Source organism: Rhinolophus sinicus, chromosome 13, assembly GCF_057876585.1.
Source record: "Rhinolophus sinicus isolate RSI-liver-muscle chromosome 13, RSI-T2T, whole genome shotgun sequence".
In the NCBI taxonomy this organism is placed as follows: Eukaryota; Metazoa; Chordata; class Mammalia; order Chiroptera; family Rhinolophidae; genus Rhinolophus; species Rhinolophus sinicus.
Genome location: NC_142513.1, coordinates 26,023,272 through 26,042,483, shown reverse-complemented (window position 1 = coordinate 26,042,483; position 19,212 = coordinate 26,023,272). Strand labels below are relative to the sequence as shown.

Sequence of the window (19,212 nt, the reverse complement as noted above, 5' to 3'; positions counted from 1 at the left end):
CATTGGGTTCCTGAGAAGGGGTTCAACAGCAGGGGAGGGTCCCTGAGCAGGGTGAATGTTGGTTCCCACATGCCAGGACAGTTGAACCCACAGGAGGTCAACAATAGGGGCAAGGGAGCAAGGGAGTCTTCATCAGGAGGATTTTAGGGGGGCCTCCCTGCCCTGTATAACAGCGGGTGTGGAGGCAGGCAGTGCTGGCAGCTTGCCCAATACTGTCTCTAGGCGCAGTGATCAGTCATCAAAACATGTCTGCTGTTCAAGCCTCAGTCCCTGTCTCCTGGCACAGGGGCCCTCTGCACACAGCTGCCTCCTCCTGTACCCCCCATACCAGGTGTAAAGCCTTCAGGAGATGGATGAGGGCTGCAGAGTCCCCAGAGAGGCCATGCCACGGCCAAGGCATCCAGGGACCTGGTTCTAATCAATAAAGCACTGAGCTGCTGACCTTGGTCTCAGGACATGCCAAGAAGTCATAGAGTGGCCAAGAGGAATGGAAGGAGTAGTAGCAGCCCTTCTGGGCTTGCAAGTGATTTGGGGGAATTTGGAAGAAGTGCATTCACTGCACCATTTCCTGGGTCCTCGGGTTTCCCAGCCCCCCAGCCTGGCCTACTGATCTCATTAAAGACTGTCCCTGAAGTGCATATAAAAATGGGGCTGTTGTCTCTAGGAAGCATCTATGAAACGTCAAGGTGATTGGGGGAATAGGGAAGACTCTCCCCCAGCGCCCATCAAAATGGGAGTAGGAGTTCCTTTGCACAATCCTCAAGAAATGGGGTGAGGCCTAAAGGAGGTTGTTAGTGGGAAGAGGATGGTCCTGTGAGATGTGACAGGGACAAAAGCAAGCTTCCAAATTCATTGGCATTTGCCCAATTGCCACCCCGCCCCACCCCCCATCCTTAGAAAGCTTCATTCCTGCTTCCTACCCAAAACCTCCAGCTCTAGTCCACGCTCCCTCTCAAGCCGGGCTCTTGCCACCCATCTTGCCTTGCTTCCCACACTCTTTTCAGGACCTCTGTCCCCAGCATCCTACAGGGCTGGTTTTGCAAGTCACCTGGGACATTACATTTCCCCAATCTCCTCCCCTCTGTCTCTGCCGCAGTCCACACTGGTGGCCACTCCTGCTTCCTGAAATGTTCCTCTCCCTGCCCGAGCCACACCCCTGGGATCTCTTCTGGTCCCCTGACCACACATTTTCTCCTGACTCCTGCGCAAGCGCCTCTCTCTGTCCTTAAATGTCCCCCAGGGTTTTCTTTTTCCTTTTCTCAACTCTCCACACAATCTCATCCACTCCAAATCATCTCAGTCTCGTACATAAATGGCTCCCAAGTGCCTTTCTAGCTCCAAATGTGTATTCATTATCCCCCTGGGAGACCCCCAGCACTGCAAATACAAGCCCAATCACCTGCAAAGCCATCTCCTCTACTTCATGTGGAAATGACAAGGCCACTGATGCTGAGGCTTCAGGCTCCCTGAGGCCCTGAGCTGTACATCCGCTCCATACTCCATCATCTTCCCAAGACCCCCTTCCTCGATCCCCTGCCCAGAGCAAAGCCCTGAACGTCCCTCAGCATCCCTGGTAGCTCACACCAAGGTCACCCTCACTTATTCAAGTCCACTGATAGGACCCATATCTGTGTCCACCAGGTGGAGAGGGCTCTCTGTCCCCAGGACTGCTCAGGGCTGGACATGCATATTCATTAAATACTGGATCTGTGGATCCAGGGACCTCTCCCTGGGACACTACCCAGTGCCCCCCGGTAGCTGGCTCAACAACACCATCATTGTGAGACCATCACCCCAGCTGGTCCCACCAGTCCTCAAGGGGCTAGAGGCTCCATGCTCCCCCCAGCCAGAGAGCCAGCTGTGCCCTGGACTTCAGCAGGGACACCTGCTCCACATGTCCTCCAGCCCAGCAAACCCTCCCACCTGGAGCCCTAACCCTTGCAGGTCCTTCCTCACCGCCACTGCTCCAGATGCTGATAGGTCCTGAGGAAACATTCGGGACCTCCGTGGTCATCCCCTCAGTGACCTGTCAGAGCTCAGACTCCTTAGTGCCCTCCTGACCCTGTTTCTATTCCCATCCTATTACACCCCCAGGGGGTTACATGTTCATGGTCTACTTGGAAAGAATTTTCTTTCTTTTTTTTTCCTTCTTGTAACTCCAGCGAAGCACAAAACCAGATGCTTGTAAAGGCTAAACCGGTCCCGCAGCCTCTCTGCTTGGAATAGTTCTCTGGCCATCTTGGTGGGCCCAGGTGGTGCTGGAGGTGAGGCCTTTGGAAAGACACTCATTCTCCTGTCCATACAGGCTGTCATTTTTCTCCTCGCCACCACCCCACACACACACACTTCCCCTCCCCTTAGCAGGAACAGGGAAATCAAAGGGAATTCTGAACAGGATCCCAGCCTACATTCTCAAATTGGTCTTGTCTGGGGCTCTGGGGGAGAATGAAGTGGAAATTACAGGAAGAATTTGGAATCCAGAATATGTCCAGGAACTGGGGCCACAATAGGCTGAGCTTTCAGAGCCAGGAGCCAAAGGGAGAAATGTAGCTCCAGGCCTCACCCGTGACACCCGTGGAAGTTCCTTCCAAGGGTTCTCATTCATGTGACTCCACCATGATATCTGTGTCCAACTCTTTCTGTCCTGTCAGAAACCAAAGAAAGAGTCTCAATTCCCATTCCTGAGAGACAGAGAGAGAGAGAGAGAGAGAGAGAGAGAGAGAGAGAGAGAGAGAGACTGACCCATGTAGGTCCCACTCATCTTTGAACAAAGCCACGTAGGTTGGTCACTGGCCAGCCTATGGATTGTCTAATTTGGGGACCAGGCAGAACAGCTGGGCTGGCAGATGGGAATGGGACAGATGGTACAGTACAAAACCCAGCTGTCTGGATACCAGTGTCTGTGTGTGGAGTGATTTTCCTAGACGGAAGAGGGGCGGGGCAAGTAATGATTGCTATCTCTGCTGGATCTGTTGATTCCACAGCTGCAAGTCATAAGGAAGCTGATCAACAGCTGCTTAAACATGGGCTATTAAACATGAAGAAAGATGTACCATGGAAACGGGCAAAATACACAGGGATGTGGAACCATGACTTGGGGACCAAGCCCATGGCCTGGTGCACTCCATCCTCCCATCTAAGTGGCTCATGCTTCGATCCCAGCCTTTTGTAGCCAGAGCAGATAAGGCAGAGCAGGGGAATAGAAGATGAAGATGCCAGATGTAGGAGGTGATGGCAGCCAAAGTGTACAAGGCTGTGTAAATCATAGCAGGACTCTGGGTTTCCCGCTGAATGAGGTGGGCCCTTAGGAGGGCTTGAGAAGTGACAGGACCTGACTTTGGATGAACAGGGTCACTCTGGCTGTCATGTGTGAGAGTGAGAGAGACCAAAACAGAAGCCCAGTTAGAGAGTGGTGACTGCAACAATCCAGGCAAGAGGTGGTGGAGACTTGGCCATTGGCCACGAGGATGGAGATAAATGACGAGAAGAGCTAGATTCTGGAGATTTTGAAGATGGCATATACATGAGCCACCCACGCTCGGCATTCCCAAGCTATCATCAAGAACTGCCTGCCTTATTAGGTGCCCTTATCACCTCAGGAAAGATTTTGTTTCTTTCCCTTCTCCCATGTCCCCCTAAATTTAGGCATTTCCTGAAGTTCTGTTCTCAGGTTTCTTTTCTTTCCTTCTTTTTTCTGTTCTTTCTTCCAGTGCCACCCATAGGAGCAACCATGTCCCAAACCCACATTTCCAGCACCAACACCATCTCCCCTACCTCATATTTACTGTGGTAAAACATATAGAGTTGACTGTGGTTGTCCGACACAAATTTCCTCCCGACTCAATACTGAAGCTGATACGCTCATACGACTGGTGTAGGAAAGCCATTTTGTTTTCTCGTCAAGGACAGGTACTTGCAACTTAAGATGACATCCTGCCAAGCCCTTTATAAAACCCCTCCCCTTAAAACATCAACAAAGACCTAAAAAGAGGATAGAAATTCAAAACCGATCTGAAGAGTAAGGATATCAACCAACCATTTGCAAACAATGGGGACTCCAGAGCTGGGGAAGCTGCATTCAAAGACGGACTCAGAGGCCCTGCCAGAGTTTTGCCTCCACATCAAAGGCACCACTGGCTTGGAGGTGGGTAAGGAAAGGCTTTACCCTCTCCACTGCAGAACACCCCCCACATTGCCCACCCCTAACTCCAAGAAGAGTCTGCTCAGTCATCTAACCTCCAGTCACTGTCCTACTGCCCAACAACTGCTTTCTGAGTAGCTGAGGACACAGTAATGGCCCCCATCCTCCCAATTCCCTGAAGTAACTTTCTACTGTCAGGAAAGACTTTATTTCGCTGGCCTATCAGGCTTGTGGATCTGGGGTCAGAAGGGACCTTGAGAACAGAGTAGGACAGTATAGTTTCTCAGGTGCTCCATTTGATGGAAAAGGAATAGTCAGCAGGTCTGAATTTTTAGAACAAAGTTCTTCCTCATTAACCTGAGAACTGGGCAGTAGGGGGGAAAGAGGATTTTCCTCAGTCTGATAGAACAGAACTAAAAGAATGCCCAATGGTTTCTGTCTCCTCCAGCTCCTTGAGCCAGAGCCCAGCCATGAAATGCATCCTCCGCAGACCTGAATCCCTTGGCCCATTCCTGCCAGGTCCCTCTGCTGGGACTGTGCCACCCTTGTACCCTGAGTGATTTCCCTGTCTATGGGTTCGTCACTCACTCTATCACTAATGCCCAGAAATATCCCTCTTGGGCTGGGTGACACCGCCGAACAGAGGTGTGTCAATCAGCTATTTCTGTGACAATGCTATAAAACAGACCACCCCTAAATTCGCAGTTTACAAGAGCAAACATTTGTATTCCTTGCTTATGCGTCTGTCTGCGAGTCCTAGGTTTGATTCTAGGCTTCTATGGGCTCAGATCTATTCCCCCTTTCTCCATATTCTCCTTGAAACATCATTTATCAGGGATATGTTCTTCTCGAGACAAATGGCAAGTACATGAGATGCCAAACCCAACTGTACAAGCATGTTTAAAGCTTCTGCTCATATTACATCACAAATATTCACATCCCATTGGACAAAACAACTGAGATGGCCAAGCCCAAAGTCAGTGGGGCAGGAAAATATACTCTTTTCCCAGAAGAAAAGAGAAGTGATTGAATATTTGCTGAATAATCTTCCGGTCTATCTCAGGGGGGCTGGATTAGGACTTCAACATACGAATTGGGGGAGGAGCGACATAATTTAGCCCACAACAACCTCTTTAGTGTGAGGAGATGCAAGGTCATATGTCAAAGCATGCAGTCACAGAAAGGAGTGAAGAACTGAGGTCGCTTTTGCCATCACCTCTCATAGTGCAATACCAGTTTAGCTCTTGCCCTGAGCTAGAACGAGCATTGGTCCAGACTAAACTACCCATTCCTGTAGTCTAGGTTTCCTGCTGTCACGGGGGCCCAGCTCACACCTTTCTTGTAAGAATCAAATGAGATCCTGTTGTACATGTGCTTTGAAGAGTAGAGGGAGCTCTAAGGAGAGACTGGTTTTCTAAGCTAAATAGGGTGTTATTCACACATACAGGCAAAAGGTAGATATTCCCAAATATGCATGAACTCTTCTTTTAAAAAGGACCCTCTGACAAAACCCAATCAATGTAAATACAATGAAAAAGAACAAATTTGAAACAAAAAGTGAATATATAAAGTCACAAAAGAGAATACGGTGTGCAATTTTAGACCAGTAAATGTTTAAACCAACATGGAAAGGCCAATTTTCTAATAAAATATAAATTGCCAAAATTGTATCTCACCCCCAAAAGTGAAAAATCTTAACAGAGTATTAACCATAAAAGAAATTAAAACAACAGTCCAGTATCTACTCCTCCCCCTCCCTGCCAAAAAATGCATTAAGTTCTTTAAATTTCTAGGAAACAGATAATTAACATTTTGTACATACTTATCCAATGTATATAGTAAAAAGATGTAAGTCTACCCAAATTATTTTAAAAACCAAAGAGGGAGGGGAAAAAGCCCAAGAAAAAAATTAGGTCGCTTGTGAACATAGACGCAAAACCTAAATAAATACATGCACATGAAATCCAGCAACACATTAAAATAAGAATATATCATGACCAGTGTGATAGATTATATTATTGACAAAACATTCACTGCCCCGACCTGCGAGGCACTTTCTGAGGGAGGAGTGTATGCTTGCCTATTCACTGACATTAAGCTCAGGCATTGACTTGATTTGACCAATGAAATGTGGATAGAAGTAACACATGCTACTTCTGAGCAGAAACATCAAGATGTTCCAGTATTTCTCTTTGCCATCTACCATGAGATGCTCCATCAATGTGGGTACTAAAATTAATAAGACATGAAATCAATCCTCTGTGGTCATGTGACAGGAACAAGAAATAAACTTCTGTTGTAATTCACTAAGATTTGGGGGTTGTTTGCTATCAGAGCAGAACCTAGCCTAAGCTAAGGCAAAGACTGCCCCCAAAATACAAGGAAAATTTTATCAATGCAATTAACACATTAACAGATAAAAGAAGAAAAACCTTATGATCATCTCAATAGATGCAGAAAGTGCATTTGATAAAATTCAATATTCATCCTTAATAAAACACTTACAAACTAAATATAGAAGGGAATTTCTTTAACCTGATAAAAGGTACCCACCAGAAACTTAGAGCAAACAGCATACTTATTAGGAACTTTAGAAACATTCCCATTAAAGTCAGGAACAAGGCAACGATCCCCATATCACTCTTTTACTCAACACTGTACCAATAGTTATATTTAACGCAATTAGAAAAGGAAAAAAGAAATAATAGGAATATTGACAGTAAAGACATATGACTATCAAACTTTGCAAGTAATGTGATCTACCTAGAACACCCAAGAAAAGTGACTGATAAATAATCCAAACTAATAAAAGAGTTTGCAATTTAGCCAAGTCTACATTAATATTCAAAAACTGGCATCCTTCCTATTTCCCAGCAATAATCACTAGATGCCACTTTAAATCAGTGGGGAAAGGGAAATCATCCAAGTAACATTGGGATGACCAGCCAACAATGAGGAATAAGCATAAACCTGGATCCCTGCCTCCTACCACAAGTCCACTAAAGATCTAAATATATAAAACTTTAAGAATTATTTTAAAACATAGAATACTATTTTTATTACTTGGAATAAAAAACAAGGAGAAGCTGAGAAAATGTCACAAGCGAGAGGGAATAAACCTAAGGAAACACAATAACTCAACATAATATGGTATCCTGGATGGAATTCTGGAAAGAAAAAGGACATTAAATAAAAACTAAGGAAATCTTAATAAACTATGGACTTCAGTTAGTAATAATGTTTCAATATTGGTTCATTAGTTTTTACAAATGTACCATATTAATGTAAGATGTTAATAATAGGGAAAATGGGGGAGGGGGTCTATATACTTACTATTTCTATAAGTCTAAAACTTCTTTTAAAGTCTACTAATTAAAAAAACTGATGATACTAAAAGGATAAATAAATACACAATTACAGTTGGACACTTCAACACTATTCTGTCAACAACTGGTAGAACTAGACAGCATGGATATAAAAGAAATCAACAACACCGTCAACCAACAGGTATAATCAACACCTATAGAACACTCCACCCAACAGTAGCAGAATGCATACCCTTTGCAAGCACCATAGATCATTTACCAAGATGGACTCTATCCTGGGCCATAAAACAAACATCAAAAAATTTAAACCACACAGTCCAGCTTCATTTGGGGAACAAAATAAGTTCATTTCTTATTTATTTGTTTGTTTGTTTGTTTACTAAACTTATTTATTGAAGCATAATTAAACTTTTTTAGCACAGAGGCTGGCATGCAAAAGGAAATCACTAAAAGTCTGGGGAATGATCAAAAGAATAAGTGAATGAATGAATAAAGAAAATATCTCATCTTGGGGGCAAAGGCCTCTTTACTGTTAAGAATAAAAAATAAGTGATACTCTAGAATAAGTTACAATCTTAATTTATTCAGGTATTCAACATTAATTAAAGGTACTTTCTGTGATGTTTGGTTTTTCGTCTTTTTTCTTTTTTTTTAATTCAGAAAAGGTCACAGAGAATCCACACATGTTCTCCCTGCAGCACGAGGGCTATAGTCCGATATGGCCAGTAGATGGTGCCAGAGGACGTGCTTCAGCCCATGAGGTTGTCCTTGCTCCCAAATGCCGGGGAATCAGTTGTGGCTCCTCTCAGCCTCTCCCAGCCATGGTGGGACACGGAGCCAACCCAACCCTTCCTATGTCTCCCTCTGCAACCTGAGGCTCCCCGCCGACAACCGCTAGGGTAAGGGTAGTGAGGATGCACAGAGAGCAAGTGTAGAAAATGCTAGTGTGAAGCTCGACTATGAAAGGGAGGCAAGGGGAGGTAGTAGCAAGAGGGTAGGTGATGGGAATGACATGAGCATATTGCAGTGTGGATGAGAAGGACGTCATAGAGAAAAGGGGAAGACGAAAGGATGAGGCAAGCCCCTGAGTTTGGGACATGGGCTGTACAAGTGGAGGGTCACTCACTTCCTTTGTGTGTGTAGAGGGGGTCTAAAAGGACTGGTGTAAAGGCTGGCTATCTGCAGACTTGCTGAGTAAGGTGCCTCAGTTGGCTCCTGTTTTGCCTATGACACAGGAGACCATATTTTGCCTGTTGACACTGAGGAGGTAAGAGGGGCTGGAAGTTGAAGGGGAGAGAGCTGATGATGGAAACCTAGGGGGATTGCCTGCCAGCACTGAGGGTAGGTCCAGAAGTGGGCACCATTCAGCTCGGCTTCTTCCTTCACTTGTTCATTCATTCTGTAAATATTTGATAACCAGCTATTATAACAGGTACTATTTTGGACACTATAACTTACATTTGGGGGGATTCAGACAAATAAATAACATATAAGTAAACAAACAAAAAATGAGAAAAGAGAAAGAGAAGAGTTATAAAGAAACAGGCCAGGGGATGGAACAGAGTGCTGGCAGTGCTATGAAAATGGGGTGTTTAGAGAAGTCCTCCTGGAGCAGTGACACTGAGTTGAGATCCAAACACAGTGAGGGAATGAGACTTGCAAATATCTGGGGACAAGCATTCCAGATAAAGGGGAAAGCCAGAGCCAAGGGAAGGGAGCAGGAAGTGGCAGTCAGGGGACAGATCACACGTGGCGTTGGAAATCACCTGTTAACGCTCAGTGTGGTGGGAATCATTGGAAACCAGGAAAGTACATGACTGTATTCATATTTTAAAAGGATTACACTGGCTGCTGTGTGGAGAACAGGCTAAGGCACGAGCGTGGACCATGCAGGGGGCTAATGCAGCCACAAATGACAGAAATGAGAGGAACAGGGGAGAAAGTACCAAGCAATCATATTCAGGATGTGTCATGTAGGTAGAGCCAACAAGATTTGCTGATGGCAAATTTGATGATAAGATGTGGAGTGTGAAAGAAAAACAGGAGCCCAGGACGCAGGTGTTTGCCTGGAACCGCTTATTCAAAGCGAGTAGAGTAGATTTGGGAAGGAGTAGATCAAAGAGTTCTGTTTTCCATGTTAAGTCCATGGAAAGATCCTGTAGGCCTGTGTTGCGTTGTTTGCTCTGTTTTGCTTTGTTTGGGCCAGGAGGTGTGACTCTGTGTTTTTCTCCAGTGTACCTACTGGTGACCCAGACACAACTGCGGAGAAAGCAGACAATGGATCCGTGACTGGGCTTTAACAGAACAAATGGCAAGAGAGTTAAGGATATTGGAAAGAGATCAAGTGAAATGATAGATAATTGAAAACCCTACACCTGGAACCAAGTTTAATTAGTCAGGGCTAAACTACCTACCTAGCCCAAGCTAATTAAACCAAAGGGAAACCAATGGATCATGTTGCTGGAAAGGACACTGGGGTAGCTCAGAAATGGGCTACAAGACATCTGGTCTTGGTCATGGCCTTGAATTGGGCATGGATGGATGACTGTGACCCCAGAAGCCCCACATATATGAGGGGTAGGTGACAGATCCAAGACAAAAAGGAGTAATGGACTCTACAGTGAAATGGAGGGGGAACACCCAACCCAACAGGTCAAAATCACTCAAATACTGAGCTCACTAAAATAAAATATGCCTGACGTGATCCCCTAACAGAGATCCAGGTTTTGAACACTCCTGCAAAATCATGTGTTCAACAACCACCACTAGAATCATGGGAGGTGAGAACAGCTTTTATAACCATCATCTCCCGTTACATAGTATGAAGCAGAGCGGTGACCTCCCCCTTCCTTTCTTATATGAAACAAGTAACATGAGCTTAGATGTCCTAGATGTCACCTTAGTAGGGCCACAACTCTTCCTGTTTGTTGAGATTTGATTATCCTACACAAATCACAAGTAGCCTCCACAAACAGCCCAGCCAGTCATTATGAGAAAGCATAGCCTCATGTAACACTACCATTATGTTTGGCAGACCATTCATTAGGCAGGCAGTTCTCTAGAACTGAAGCAGCTGCTCACCACACTCTGCACCTTGGGGTTACCCTTGGGCTCATCCCAACAGGCCCAAGTGAATGCAGGGTGACTCAAACCAGAGACGCTTCACTCCGGCATTTGTCTGTGGGTAGGGCAGACAGTCCAAGCCGCTCCCATGAAGTGGGAGCGACATGCTGCCCACCAGGCCAGTAGCAGCAAAGCTAGAAAGAGACAGTACCTGCTGAGTCCCTCAGGGGCCCAAGGGAACATTTCTGAGTCTTCCACGAAACCAAAACTGAACACCTGGCCTGTGACTTCACTAATGCCAACAGCACAAGAAACGATGCAAACAATTCTACATAGAATTCAGTGCCAGGAAAGAACTTTCCTCTCAAGTGACCTTCGACCGGCGATAGGAATTGGAGAGCAGGTATTGGTTTGGGTGTTGGCCCAAGCATGTCACATTTTCCACCCCTGTTCAAGTCCTTCGGGTTTCAATCAATGCCAAGGCTGCTTCAGAAATAGTCCCAGCAAGGAACTCATGCTGTGTTCATGGTACGTATAGTCTCTCCTCACTTCTGAGTGACTCTTGCTTTTCTTTTTGTATCTGCCTCGAATCTGCTTTTGGAACTGCAAATTGTTACGTGCCATCCACACGATGCAATTATTTAATATGGAGGCAGTGCCTAGGAGGGCTGACTGCTTTGGCAACCTCTCCAGGGCCATGCCTCCCTCACCTACTCTCACCTGTCTCCAAGGCTCCCCCCACCTCCCTCCCAGGGTTGCTCTCTTCCCTCTGAGATGGCATCTTCTCCAAGCTGTGGGGCTTTGCACAGCCCCACACCAGTCCTTCTGAGAACCTTGATTTCCTCTGCTGTGAAACAATCCCCTCCTCCCTAACATGGCTGCGGATAGATGCCCAGATGAGGGGACACGGGCAAGGGTTCTGATAAATGGTGACATCCTATGTAAATGCAAGGCCAATTCTTATCACTGGGCAGCCAGTGGGGCATAAGTAGGTCCTTCCTCCCTTTATCTGCTCTCATGATGGGTCATCTCTGCTGAACGGAAAAAATTGCCTGGGCCAACACAACTGTATGTTTTGGGATGGGCAGGTTGGGGAAAGGCCATTGTCAGACTCTTTTTAAAACTTTTTTAATTGAGTTATAGCATACATACAGAAAAGTACATAAACCTTCAGTGTATAATCCAATTCATTTTTACCAATGTATGCATCCATGCAACCACAACCCAGATCAAGCTATGGAACATTTCTGTAACCCAGAAAGTACCCCCACACTCCCTCCCAAGCACTACCCCATCCCCTCATTTCTAACACCACAGATTAGTTTTGCAGGTTCTTGAACTTCTATAAAAGAAATCATAGAGCATCGTGTTTCCCCGAAAATAAGACCTAGCCGGAGCATCAGCTCTAATGTGTCTTATGGAACAGAAATTAATATCAGACCCAGTCTTATTTTAGTATAAGACCCGGTCTTATATAATATAAGACCGGGTCTTATATCAATTTTTGCTCCAAAAGACGCATTAGAGCTGATGGTCCAGCCAGGTCTTATTTTGGGGGAACACTGTACCTCCTAGGAGATACTGCAGGTTCAGTCCAGACCACCGCAATAAAGACAGTATCGCAATAAAGTGACTTGTGACCTTCTTGCTGGTGGAGGGTCTTGCCTTCAATTTGTAAAAGCTTAACATCTATGAAGCACACAATAAAGAGAAGTACAATATAACAACGTACATCTGCAGCCTTGTGTCTGGCCTCTTTCCCTCAACATATTTTTGAGATTAACAGATGTTGCAAATATCAGCTCATCTTATTCTATTGGTACATTAGTATTCCATTGCATAAATGTACTAGTTTGTCCATTCTACTATTGATGGACATCTGGGCTGTTCTCAGTTTTTAGCTGTCACAAACTGGGTTGCTATGAACATTCTAAGATGTATTTTTGGTGGGCATACGCACTCATTTCTCTGGGGTGTGTATACCCAGGAGTGGAAAACCTGATGGACACATGACCAGTTTGAGTAGAATCTGTCACAGTCTCTCAGTCATGGCCACTCACCCCATTCTCTCCAGCAATAGCCTAGGGTGTTTTGTTTTGTTGTTTGTTTGGGGTTTGTTTGTTGTTATGCCATTAGCCTCTTTTCATCATGCAATAGAATGAGCCTGCACTATGGAGTTGGACAGACTGCAGTTCAAGTTTCAGCGTCACCTGAGTGATGTTAGCCTGAGTTGGCATCCCTGTTAAATCAACAGACCATGCGCCCAGCATTTATGACTGACATCCTACCTGGCAGGTGGTGAGCAGTAAGCAAATATTCTCTCTCTCCCTCTTGCCACACCTGAAGCTCCCAACAGGCGGTCACCAAATAAAAATTTCAGGCCCTTTCATCCCTGTGGAGTCCTTTAAAATTCCCACACCTGAAAATCTTCTGTAAGTTTCTTCCTGCATACTTATGTGACAAGCCACTTCTGCCCATCCCATCAGTTAGTGGGGAAAATCCCAGATGCGGAGAGGGTCTGCACTGGATCAGGACCTCCCAAAGAGAAGTTAAGAGAAAGGGCTTCCCGCAAAGTAACTTGGGGCCAGAAAGGAGACGCTCTTTGACCAAAGTCAGGTCAAAATTTACATCATCTGTTTAAGTACTGTTATAGAAAGATTGCCAAGATACATCATGTTAATTAAAATGAGCAAAATGCATTATGAGTACTTTGTCATTTTTTATTGAAAGGACAGAGAAGGGTATATCTTTATATTGACATATCTAAAATGGATATGTAAGGCTAACAACCTGGGGCAGTGAGGAGCGGCAACGGGAGATGTTTCAGTGTAGACTTGTATGACTTTTGAGCGTGAAGAGCCACATCAATAGATCCTCTATTCAAAATTCTTTTAATTGTTATACTTATAATTTTTAGAAGTTATACATCAGATGAATATGAATCCCTGAACACGAAGTCCATGAAACGTCTGGTGGATCAACCATGGCAAACCAAGATACCTGTTAAATACGTCCATGTGGATGGGTGTGCATGTAGGTGGGTACAGGCAGGCATGTGTATAGCTGTGTCTACATGTTGGACAGCTCTATCACAACCTGAGGTGAGGGAAGAAGAGGGTATAAAGTCATATCAAGGGAAAGTACCCTAAACTTCCAAGAAGGAGATCCAACCTAAGCTCATACAAAGTTAGACCAGGGGGCCCACCTGGCTTTTCACAATTTCCTCCACCTTTCAACCCTTCAACTCTATAGAATTTGAACTTTATCACTAGAAATCCGGAGTAAGAAAATGAGCAAATGTTCTTTCAGGTTCTATGCATGTGTATGTAGATATAGTTGTGTGCAAGTAGAAGGATGTGGGATGGTGTATCTATCTGTGTGGCAGTGAGTGTATGTAGGGGTGTATGTGGGTGAGTATATGTAAGGTGAGTGTGTGTGTCTGTGTGTGTGTGTGTGTCTGTGTGTTTCACTTAGCAAACAGAGCAGAAAAGACCACACCTATATAAGGGGCAGGCCCTTGGAACACAGCAAGTGGGCAACACTTAGGGATATCTCCCTGCCCCCAAAATGGTCAGACTATCCACTTTCCCAGAAGTCAACAGCAGCCACCCCAAGGGCCAGACCCAGGGCCCCATGGAGAGGTGACACCAATTAATAATTAATACATATGAGCTTGACATGGAGCCACAACAGGTGTACCCTCCCATGGCACTCACCTTCACTCCATGTGGCCATGTCACCCAATTAGACGCTGAGAAGTTCAGCAAAAGGCCAGCAGGTAGGCCCAGGCCTGTCCTGAAAGAGCTGAGGCTGGGCAGTGAGGGGCCCTTATCCCTGAGGGTCCTCACCAACAGGAAGGCAAACCAACACAAAAAGATTGGGTTAAGGGGATATCCCTTCCAGTAAAGGCAGGCACCTTCCCTTCTGGAGGTACAGCCAGGCCATGGTTCCCCCCACAACCCCCCCACTCAAAGGGGATATAATTAAAAAAACAAAACCATACAAACACAAACACACACACACACACACACACACACACACACACACACACACGACTGAGGAAAACAGAACAGAGGAGCTGAGGAGCATGGGAAAGGCAAGCCTCTTTTATTATCCCAGAATGTAAAGTAGTAAAGGCACTTTCAACAATGAGGTGGGAGGGGAAGAAAGGTCAGAGGTCAGAGCACAGAGGTAAATCAAAGGGCCCTACCCTGGTCACCACCCAGCATGGAGAAAAGAAAAAGCTACAGGGCCAGGTCTGAAGCTAGTCAGGGTGTCTAGCTCTACAAAAGATACAAATCCATCCTACAGAGTATTAGGAATTAGGAGTATACAGCAGCAAGGGGCAGGGCTGGCAGTCACGAGTTAGTGGTTCTTTAAGGAACACGCTCGGCGGTGATGAGGACCCTCAGGTCCCCTGCTGGAAGAGGTCTCTGTACATCTCGATGAGACGGGCGGCCTCACGCTGACCAGAGAGCAGAGCACCATGGGTGGTAGAGTAGTACTTGCGGTGGGTGGCCTCACCTGAGAACAGCACCTGCATGGGCTGGGCGGGGGACAGATAAGTGAGGGTGAAGGAGTAAGAGAGGCAAGAGGCTATCTGTCTCTCCCAGAACCCTCCATCAATACTGCAAGTCACAGAAGAATGAAGAGGCATCTAAGATGCAGGTATTTCTGCTTCCAGAGGATGAGGAGTTGCCCACCCCACCTGGCCACCTTGCCCTGCTTCTACCCCAAACATCCAGGCCTCAGTTCTGTCTACTCTGAGGCTTTTAGAGTCCTGGCTCTGCAGTCTCAGAAGCTCACTGTGCCTCTTACCAGTGAACTCGGGGCATGCAGTTTAACCTTCCTAAGATTTGATTTTCTCATCTGCAAAATGGGTTTATGCTACCTACTTCTGAGGGTGGTTATAAGGATTAAGTGAAATAATGTATCTAAAGCACTTAGAACCTGGAAGAACATAAGCACTCGATAAAGTTAGGCGGTAATTTAACAAACCTTTATGGAGCCCCTACTAGGATCCAGGGACTGTTCTGGGCACTTGGAAGATAAAAGGTGACCAGGCTGCTGCTTTGAGGAGCTTCCTTGCTGGTGGGGAAGCCAGACACGAAACCCAATTATTAATGGTGTCATATGTGACATGATGGGTGTTTGGGTGAGGTGCTGAGAACCCAGAAAAGAGTTTCATAGTTGGGGAGAGGGACACACAAAGCTTCTCAGAGGACAGGACCTTGGGCTGCTTCTTGGAAGACACTGGGTAAATACAGGCAAAAGACGTTTCAGGAAGAAGGAAAGTGGGAGCAAAAATGCACCAAAGCAGACCTTGTTTAGGGGAGTGATGATTTTGATACAGCCAGGGCTCAACCTCAAGAAAACAGGCTATCTAGGTGAGCCAGGCAAAGCACAAGTGCTCACATTCCAAGCTTGAATTTGGACTTTAGCCCAGGGCATCTCAAACTGAATGCATACCAGCTGGGAAGCTGGTAGAGTGAAGTTTTTAATTCAGTAAGTCTGGGGTGGGCTGAGTCTGAATTTCTAATGCGCTCCCACATGATGCTGGGGTTGCTGGTCCATGGACCACGCACTTTGAGTAGTGAGGCTTTAACCCACCAACAAGGAGCCCACAGAGGTGCTTAAGCTGAAAGGGGGAATGCATATTCTGGCAGGGGGCAAGCTGCCTACTCCTACATCTATTATCCTTTCTCCTCAGTAACAAAGCCCTGATTTTTAACTGGGTCCATTGCCATCCAGAATAAAAATGACATATCCTAGCCTCCCCAACAGCTGGTGTGGTCATGTGACTAAGTTCTGGCCAGTCAGCTTCAAGACTATTGCTTAGATACACTGATTCAGCCCCAAGGGACCTCCTCCTTCCAACCTAAAACGTAGATGTCAGAGCAGCAGCCTTGGCAGCCCTCTTTGGACCACAAGGAGGCCTTGAAAATGGAGCCAGGTGCTAACCATACCAGGTCCTGATGCCTACTCTGGATTTCCTTTTGTGTGATAGAAGTATACTTCCTTCTTGTTTAAGCCACAGTTATTTCTGTTTTGCTTTGCTTTTGAGGAGGATGGCTGCAGCAGCACTGAGGGCCTTTGCCTCTCTCCCCGTGAGCACAGCTGGGGCAGGCACAACACACCTTGCTGGTTGGTTGACTCCATGTTGGCAGACAGAGAGAGAGGTTGGTGACAGCACCAATTTCACCAAAGAACTGTTTTAAATATAATTCTGTTGGGGTTTTAGCATTTATAGTATGTGTATGATTGGGGGGAGGGACTCAAAATCCACTTTATGGGAACAGAAATATAATTATTTCTCTCATATTTATTATTTTTCTCTACATATTATTTGTTATACAGTTGATAGAATTTGGGAGAGGGTCAGTGTTCTCAATTTTACATTCTAAAATATATTAGAGGAGAAAAGTCAATAATACATAGTGGGGCAACTTACTTCCACTGAATCAGTGCTGTCCACTAGAAATTTCCATGATGACAAAAATGTTCTATAGCGACATCGTCTAACATGGTAGCCACTAGCCACATGTGGTGATTGAACTTGAAATGTGGCTAGTGCAACTGAGGAACTAAAATTTTAATTTATCAATTTAAATTTTAATTAATTAATTTAAATTAAGAATGGCTAATGGCTACCATATTGGACGGCACAGCACTAAATGGCTCAGTTTTTATAACCTCAAGAAAGCATTTAACATCTCAATTTTATTCCCTCTTTTTTTTCCAGATGTTAAGTACACATTTTCTTGTTTTCTCTTCCATTATAGGAGACACTCCATCCCTGTCTCACCTTGGTACCCCTCAGTAAACGAACCCTTCCCCTTCTCTCCCTGAACCAAACAAACATACAAAATACACACAGCCACCCCTCACAGGCCCCTCCTTACCCTGCACCCCCCACATGTGGAGCACACCCACACTCACTGCCATCTTGGAGCTCTCCGTGTATGGCAGGGGCTTGGCCAGCTTCTCCACATCTGCCCCACTCGAGCCCACCTGAGTGTACGAATAGGAGCCTCGGAAGTAGGAGTTGCTGCCCCAGGCCGAGCGCAGGATTCGCCGAGGTTTGGGAATATTGGGGTTTCCTATTGGGGAGTCAAAAGAGCCAAGAGAAAGGATAAGAAATAGCCACACACAGAAGACACCCTGAGCCTCTCCTATCTATCTCTGAGGTTCCAAGAAGGCCAGGTTGCTGTGGGGAGGCATGGAGGATGGAGGAGGATGGAGGGAGGCTGAGGTTCAAGCTGTGTACCCCTCATGCCTCCTTGTGACCCCCAGCAAAACACCTCATCTCCCTGGGCTTTCATTTTCCTATCAGAAAAACATTCTAGATAATCATGTTTCCTTCCAACTTCAGGGGTTCTTGTGGGGCTTTCCCAGGACGATGGATGAAAGATGTTCAGCTAAAAGAATCAGACAGTAAAACACAAATCCATCTCTTTGCAAGATAATATGAGTCGGATATAAGCAATCTGAGGTTTTGCGGTGACATCTGAGTGTTTACCATCAGCCCTTAGAGAGAAGAAACACAGGACCTATGGTTTTGAGTGTCTCAAGCTCCAGACAGGGGAGGGCCCATAATTTAGGAGCCCAAGGCTGAGACGTGGCACCCTGTGGCAGGTCTCCCAATGGCTGTGCCACCTCAGTTTCACAATCTATGGAGGGAAGAGCTACCACATGGTTCAGGGGATTCAGAGGGTCTGGCAGAGGGTCATGGACGGATGGAGAGAGGCAGGTGGAAGCAGACAGAGGTGGCACAAGGTCGCACCTGTGAACTGCCGCAGCATCTCTGTGCAGATCTCAGCCACTGCCTCGTCATCACACTTCTCCATGACGAGGGCCTCCTCCCCACAGATCCAGCCGCTCAGCACGTGGCCATAGCGCTCAGGCGGGTAGAGGACATCAAAGCCGCAGATCTTGCGGTACCAGAGCTCGGGTGGGTAGGTGAGGGTGCAGCTCTCTGCCTCGTCCTCCCACACAAACTGTAGGCTATTGCACTCGGAGCCCCAGAAGGGCTCCTCGAATTCCAGAAAGATCTTGTCGGTGGTGCCGATGCCCAGGCGGTGGATGGCAGCCACCTTCTCGGCAGGCAGGCCAGGACGGAAGAAGCTGGTGTACTGCCTCTTGAGCACGCCCAGCGACACCGTAACAATCACGTGGTCCGCTGGGATCACCTCGCAGTCCTCGCACTCCACCAACACCGGCCACTGCTCATCCTCATCCCGCCTGTCCCCCAGGGGCTCCCCTCCACCCTGGCCACCCTCCCCAGCATTGTGATTGTGGTTCCCCTCACCCCGGGGCTCAATCTCAGGACCCCGGGGACGGCCCGAGGCCTGGTCCCAATGCACGCAACGGACAGGTTTCCCCAGCTGGATGACGTGAGCCGGAATGCCTTCGGCCAGCAGCTCTACAACCCGCATGAAGCCCGAGGGGATGATGTGGTGGGCGCCAGGGATCTCTGTCCACTCCCCAAAAGCGCTCAGGGATACCTCGTCCATGCTGTGAGAGCTACTCTCACAGCTCTCCACCTGTGGGAAGAGCCAGAGAGAAGCCAGGTGACCGCCAGGACAGGGCAGGGGTCAGAACAGCACCTCAGAGCAGCATGTCTTCCTTGGACCCAGACTCCCCAGAACAAGTCTTCTTCACTCTGGCACCTGTACTCAGCTA

General features: G+C 46.5%; 1 protein-coding gene across 8 annotated transcripts in view; it reads right to left on the bottom strand.

The window, feature by feature from the left end:
- Positions 1–14,609: 14,609 nt before the first annotated feature.
- Positions 14,610–19,212, bottom strand: part of SMOX (spermine oxidase) — a 35,090-nt gene continuing 30,487 nt past the window's right edge. For 4 of the 8 annotated variants that reach the window (XM_019733803.3, XM_074317232.2, XM_074317229.2 and 1 more), the window contains 4 exons: positions 18,314–19,073; positions 17,470–17,630; positions 15,529–15,618; positions 14,610–15,076 (listed from right to left, as the gene is read on the bottom strand). In XM_019733803.3, coding sequence (XP_019589362.2) covers positions 14,939–15,076; positions 15,529–15,618; positions 17,470–17,630; positions 18,314–19,073 — 1,149 coding nt within the window. In that variant the 3' untranslated portion in view covers positions 14,610–14,938. Of the gene's footprint in view, positions 15,077–15,528; positions 15,619–17,432; positions 17,631–18,313; positions 19,074–19,212 lie in introns of all 8 variants that reach the window. The other 4 variants (XM_019733799.2, XM_074317233.2, XM_074317231.2 and 1 more) reach the window with 2 other exon arrangements.